The 7,330-nt window shown below is 43.4% G+C and overlaps 1 protein-coding gene across 2 annotated transcripts in view; it reads left to right on the top strand.

Annotated features, from left to right (window-relative positions):
• Window positions 1-7,330, top strand: part of LOC121931589 (C-type lectin domain family 4 member F-like) — a 48,272-nt gene that overhangs the window by 22,332 nt on the left and 18,610 nt on the right. For both annotated transcript variants that reach the window (XM_042469512.1, XM_042469513.1), the window contains exon 5: window positions 6,946-7,044. In XM_042469512.1, the coding sequence (XP_042325446.1) occupies window positions 6,946-7,044 (99 nt within the window). The remainder of the gene's footprint in view (window positions 1-6,945; window positions 7,045-7,330) is intronic.

Genomic DNA, 7,330 nt, shown 5'->3' with positions numbered 1-7,330 from the left:
ATAATAATAATAATAATAATAATAATAATAATAATAATAATAATAATAATAAATAATTTCCCTCCTATCCCAGAGTGGATTGCGGTGGGATTACAGCCCATAAAATGCATACAGAACACATTGATAAAATGCAATAACAATTATTTTTCCATTAAAAGCTAACTTATCGTCTGTGGCAATAACAGTAAGATTATATTATGGTCAAGAAGTGGAGCAATATCTTCTACATGAGGCCAGATGGGTAAGCTCGCTGGAAGAGATCCATCTTAAGTGCCTTCTTAAATGCCTCCAAGGACATAGTAAGGTGGAAGGCGGATCTCTTCCAGGAGACTATTCCAGTTTCAGAGCAGCTGCTGTGAAGGCTTGTTGGGAAGTCGAAACATGTCTGGTTGATTGATTTTCTAATAAATTCTTCCCAGTTGTTCTGAGAGTGTGGGGTGGATTGTGTAGGGAGAGGCGTCCCTGCAAGTAACTCTAGCTCAAGCCATGTAGGGCTTTAAAGGTTATAACCAACACCTTGTACTGCGCCCGGAAGCTAATCAGTAGCCAGTGAAGAGACTTCAAAACAGGTATTATGTGGTTGAACCTGAAAGAACCAGTGGCCAATCTGGCTGTCGCATTTTGAACCAATTGAAGCTTCCGAACTTGGTACAAGGGTAGCCCCATGTAGAGCGCATTACAGAAATCCAGACGAGAGATTACCAGTGCATGTAACGCTGCTTCAAGGTCTCTCTTGTCTAGGTAGGGATGGTTCAACTGAAGTTGGTACCAAGCACTCCTGGCCATCGCCTTGAGATGATAGCTGTAGGGATGAATCCAGGAGTACTCCCAGGCTGCGAACTTCGTTCTTTAGGAGAAGTGTGACTCTGTCCAGGACTGGTTGACAAATCTCCTTCCCTGGACCAGGGGTACCTATCGCAAGTACCTCCATTTCTCTGGATTCAACTTGAGCTTGTTTTCCCTCAACCATTACCGACTCAAGACAGGCATTCAGAGGAGAGATGCCATCCTTGGTCACTGCAGCAGTCGGAGACATAGAGAACCATATTTGGGTGTCATCAGTGTACTGATAACACCGCACGCCATGTCTCTGGATGATCTCTCCCAGCAGCTTCATGTAAATGTTGAACAGCATGGGGGACAGGATGGTGCCCTGAGCGACGCCAGAAGTCAGCTCTCTTTTAAAAGAGCAGCTGTCTCCCAGCATCACTGTCTGGAATCTGATCGAGAGGTAGGAACAGAGCCACTGCAATGCAGTGCCCCCAATTCCCAACTCTCTCAGGCATTTCAGAAGGATACCATGGATGATGGTATTGGCCGCTGAGATGTCCAAGAGCACCAACCGGGTCACACTTCTGCCGATGCTCAGATGGAGATCATCGACTAAGGCGACCATGCCAGTCTTCACTCCATATCCCGACCTGAAGCTGGTTTGAAATGGGTCCAGATAATTGGCTTCCTCCAAGACGGCTTGGAGTTGGAAGGCAACTGCCCTCTCAATCACCTTGCCTAAGAATGGTAAAAGAGAGACCCGCCTATAGTTGTTTCTCACCAGGGGGTCAAAGGAGGTTTTTTTTAAGAAGTGGTTTAACCACCGCTTGTTTTAATTTGTCTGGAAATTTTCCCTCCCTGAGGGATGCATTAATAATAGATCTTAACAATGTTTTTACTGCATCCCCTCCCTGGACATCTCACTTACTGGTTCTGATATAATGCCCGCTTCCAGATGAATTCTTATCTAGGGGATTTCATCTGCGAAAAAGTAATTAAATGTGTTGCAGTAGGGTTTAGTTGGTTCTAAAAGAGGGTTCGGGGCAGGAGACAACTTAGTAAAGTTTTTAACCACCCTGAACGGCTCTGCAGATGCAATGCGTGCAGCATAGGAAAAAAAACTTCACTGCATCCATTGCCACTCCATAGGAATTCAAGAAAGCTAAGAGCTGGGATGGGAATCATTTGCTTCTGCAGATGTTGTTGAACTGCAACTGCCAGCAGACCTTGCCAGCAAAGGCAGTGGCGGGGAATACAGGGAGGTGAATCGTATAAAATCGTAAAATCATATCGTAGAGTTGGAAGAGACCACAAGGGCCATCCAGCCCAACCCCCTGCCATGCAGGAACTCTCAATCAACCACCTGATTCCCACACCTGGCACTTTCTCCTCTGATATTTAATATGGGCTCTCTTCTCCCTGAGCAGAGCAAGGCATATATATACACACACACACACACACACACTTTTTTTCAGAACCAGATGTGGATTTCCAACCACTTCTGTCTTAATTTTTGTGTGTTGGGGATGTGTGTGTGTTTTTAGGGGGGGAGGGAAGGTATTATAGCAGCCTCTGTGAAGAAGAGTGGAGCACACTGCGCTGGGGATTGTAGTGGAGTCTTCTTCTTTGGAGGTCTTTAAACAGGGGCTGGATGGTCATCTGTCAATCGAGATGCTTTGATTGGGAGTTCCTGCATGGCAGAAGGGGGTTGGACTGGATGATCCTTGGGGTCTCCTCCAACACTGTGATTCTATGATTCTAAGAAAATTGGCCCATTATGGTTCTTCACTGTAATCCATAACAGATTTGTTTGTTTGTTTATTTACTGGATTTCTATCCTGCTTTCTCCCACAATGGGATTCAAGGTAGCTTATGATACGTTTTAAAATGTCCAGTTGAATCCTTACTTTAGGCAGGTTTACTCTTATATATTTATTGTTTTTATGTACAGCTCTGTGCAAATCTACAGTGCTATATAAATAATAATACTAATAATAATACTTTAAAAAAGCTAAAAAGAAATAAATAGCAGAACAATTAAGACAATATCAAGACACACTTAAGACATATTTAAAATATACATTGGGCCCTTTGTATCTGCTGGGATTTGTTTGCAGGACCCCCGTAGATACCAAAATCCATGGATTCTCAAGGCCAACTAAATAAAACGGGGTGGTATTATTATTATTATTATTATTATTATTATTATTATTATTGCAATGGGCCCTTGGTATCAACTGGGGTTTGGTTCCAGGACTTCCCATGGACACCAACATCTGTGGATGCTCAAGTCCCATTCAATACAATGATGTAGTAAAATAGTGTCCCTTATATGAAATGGCAAAATCAAGGTTGGCTTAGATGCATTTATATATTTTTTGAATATTTTCATACCACGGATGCTTGAATCTCTGGATAAGAAATCTGTGGATACAGCGGGCCAATTGTAGTTAAAGTAAAAGGTTAGAGAATGCATTGCATCACTTACACACGCACTATAGCTCCGTAATTGAAATAGAAAAGCTTCTTTTTTGTTTTGTACACTCAGATCTAGTACACACACAGACACACCCCAGTTTTAGAATACACCTTACTCCCTGTGACCTAAGGTCATTTTGAAGGCTTTCATGGCCGGCATCCATAGTATTTTGTGTGGTTTGGGGGCTATGTCTAGAAGATGGCCACATAGCATGAAAACCCCACAAAAATTAAGGTCATTTGTTGCAGTTTTTGTTCACATATTCTAAGGAAACCTCTGGCAGTTTTCCCAAACTTGGGACCTAACCAAGCATTTTGCTTTCTCTTTTAACCAGACAGAAAATGGCCAGACATAGGCCCCATTCTCACTCGCTCATTTGCTCTGGATAGAACTGGGCAGATCTGGTTGCCTCCATACTGAATCTGCCCGGAAAGAAGTGCCCACTACCCTTTACCTTGATGGATGCAGTTTGCCCCTCTGAAGTTCACATTTGCAGTACTGCTTTACAATGGAGCCTCCTTTGTTGTCAATCAAATTCACTTCCGCTTTCGTCAAAGGTGACATAACCTACAGCTATTGGCCAACCGAATGAGTGCTTCCCCCCTCCTTTAAAAAACAACAACTGGTGGCAGTGTGCGCATATTCTGTCAACTTGTGAAATTTAAAAACCTCCAGGTGTGTGTGTGTGTGTGTGTGTATGTGTGTGTGTGTGTGTGTTGTGTGCATCATTACAGATTATGGCAACCCTAAAACGACTCCATCCTGGGGTTTTCTTGGCAAGATTGGTTTGCCACTGCGTTTCCCCTGAGGCTGAGAGAGTGACTCGCCCAAAGTCACCTCATGGGTTTCCACAGCCTTCCCCCTGAATGCCAGCCTCTAGCTTCCCCTTCGCTTCCAGCCCAGCATTTCCTCCTCTTTGGAACCTCTTCCCTTCCCTTTCCTTCAAGCCCAATGCCACCTCCAAAGTCCTTGCCTCCCCCCACCCCCAATGAAGCCTCTTCCCTTCCCTTCCCTTCCCTTCCCTTCAAGCCCAATGCCACCTCTGAAGTCCTTGCCTCTCCCCCTGGATGCCAGCCTCTTCTCTTCCCTTCACTTCCACCCCAATGCCACCTCTGAAGCTCTTGCCTCCCCCCACCACATGCCAGCCTTTTCCTTTCCCCTCCAGCCCAAAGTATGTGCATAATATGTCACAACAACAACAATAACAATAATAATAAATGTCACTTGCAGGGCAGGCCACCTCAGAATGCCATCTCTGCATCCTCTTCCTTTGCTTTCCTTCCAATTGCCACCCAGAATGCCATGTCTCCTTACACACACACATGTAGCAAAAGCATCCACACATTGTATCAGTTTGTCAAATTTAAAAGGGAACACAAGCATTTGCATATTCTGTCACATGCACACACAAATTAATGTTTAAAAAGTGCCACTTGCAAAGTGACCATTGCGAGAGGAAGGCATGTTCCTCCCTCTGACCTAAATCCCTCCCCTGAACTTGACCCGATGATGAACGGGGCCAAGTTCACATTTGCCGGCAGCAGGGAAGAAACGGGTTTTCCAAAAGGAAACAAGAAATAATCCACTTTTGGGAAAATCCGCTCTAAGGGGGATTTGCCCTGCTTCTGGTGTGCAAGACCCTGATCCTGATGTGTTTAAACCGGTGCCAATGGGAACTTCCGACTTTTAATCCGGGTTACAATTCGGTACAAAAGGTAGTCTGAATGGCCCCATAGGCTCCAACTGTACTGCAGAAATAATCCAGTTTGACACCACTTAGCTGCCATGGCCCAATACTATGGAATTCTGGGATCTGTAGTTTTGTGAGCTATTTAGCCTTATCTTTCAGGGAGTTTTGGTGCCACAACAAACGACAAATCCCAGGATGCTGTAGCATTGAGCCATGGCAGTTAAAGCAGTGTCACACTTCTGCAGTGTGGATGCAACCATAGTCATGATTCTCAGGCTCTATGTTCTACAATGCATAGGTTTCGTGAGGTTATACATCCTTATTGAATTATAAAAACATTTTAATGATATATGGACAGACTGAGGAGTTGCCACCTAAAATTTGCCTGGTCTGTAACATTAAGAATTACAGGGTAGGAATTACATCCCAGGAACTGTTTTTCTTCCCTCCATGAAAAATCCCATTCCTAGCAGCAGAAGGAGAGCAAAGGTCTCATATTTAGTCAGGGCACCCAAAGTGGTTGCAGACAAAAAGTGAGCTCTTTTTGACAAAGACAATGCCGTCGGACCTTTGGATTCATGGATTCTGACCCATGGATTCAACCAACTATGGTTCAAAAATATTCACACACATACCTACACACACACACACACACACACACACACAGAGAGATCCCAACAAGCCAATCTTGATTTTGCCATTTTATATAAGGGATGATATTTTACTACACCAGAGGCACTTGGTTGTTGTTGTTGTTGTTGTTTTTGTTCTACCTTTTATTGCATTAGGTAGAGATACATATCTACATTACTTGATTACATATTCAGTTTTCTACAAATTTTTCAGTGTCTCTTAACTGCATTTTCCAGATTTCATTTCCACCCATTTCTTCAGTCTTCTGCCTTTTATATATTTCTCTCTTCCTTGGATTTTTTTTAATCTGTCGCCTTATGCTTATTACTTCTTCCCCCTTTCTTTTATTTTATTAAATTTCTCTTCCTTCTGCTTCTTATACCCTACTTTTCTTCCTTTTCCTTTCCTTACCCCTTCCTTTTCCTCATTCCATCCCCTCACTCTTCCTTAACTTCTACCTATCCTCCCAATATCTACACCTACCTTCTTGTCCCTTTCCCTTACCTTCTCTACACTTTCATATACCTTCCTGTCTTTACCTATCCTCTCAACTTCTTCACCTTCCTTCTTATCACCTTCGCAAACCTTCTCATGTACCTTTTCTGTCCTTTCAGCACCTTCTCCTCCTTTTTTTTTTATCACCTTCTCATACCTTCTGGACGTTTTTAGGTATCTATCTGCTTTTTCAATCCTATCAGTAATCTTCTTATCACCTTCACATACCTTCTCCTGCTCCTACCTACTTTTTGCTATCCTCTCAACACTTTCTTGTCACCTTACTGATGAATATAATGGGACTTCAGCATTCACAGATTGAACTTTCATGGCAGTCTGTAACCCGCCTTTGTTATCTATGGGAGGGTCCTGGAACAAAATCCCGGAGAATACAGAGTCAATTGGGCTTCTCCGTATGAAGTTACACAGCGCCCTTCCCTGAGATCTGTATTTGATCATAGCTAATATGAACCCCGAGAGTCAATGTGGGGTAGTGGTTGGAGTGTTGGACTACGACTCTGGAGATGAGGCTTCGATTCCCCGCTCAAGCATAAAAACCCCACTGGGTGAGTTTGGGCAAGCCTCAGAGGATGGCATTGGCAATTCTCCTCTGAAGAAACTTGCCAAGAGGTTTCTTAGGGTTGCCATAAGTCAACAGTGACTTGGCTATGGCAAAAGAACACATTTAGTGTGTTGGGATTTTAGTACCCCAAAATGTTTTCTAAACTAAGGGTTTTTTGTTTTTTTAAAAACCTGTGGTTAAACTTCCTGGCTCTTGGGGGCTAGAATCAGGGTTTGATGGCTAGCAAAACATGGTTCTAACCTCTCATAAAAGAAATTTAGAACACCATTTTATTTCTTCTTCTCTCTCCACAAGTTCTATTCGAATTTTTGAAAACAGCTATACTACGTGCAGCAGCAGCTGAAATTGAAGCGTTTATGGATACAGTGGAACCCGATCTCCGAGATAATACAAGTAAGCATTGAATCATCATGATAAGACAGCACCTACTCTGCCTGTTCTATATCCCTTCCATCAGACTGACTTTAAGTCTCTTTAATTTATCTGGGAGGAAATGCTCTGGAGAATGAGCAGATTGTGGTATTAAGATAACAGTAGACAGACATGGTGAGAACCCCACGCTGGTCAGTACGCCAGCCAGCATTGTGTAGTGGCTTGAGTATTGGACTAGGACTTCTGGAGACCAGGGTTGGATTCCCAGCTTGGCCATGGAAACCCACTGAGTGACCTACGGCAAGTC

Source organism: Sceloporus undulatus, chromosome 5 (genome assembly GCF_019175285.1).
Source record: "Sceloporus undulatus isolate JIND9_A2432 ecotype Alabama chromosome 5, SceUnd_v1.1, whole genome shotgun sequence".
NCBI classification, from domain to species: Eukaryota; Metazoa; Chordata; class Lepidosauria; order Squamata; family Phrynosomatidae; genus Sceloporus; species Sceloporus undulatus.
The sequence above is the reverse complement of the archived record's forward strand: the minus strand, read 5'-3'. Positions and strand labels throughout refer to the sequence as shown.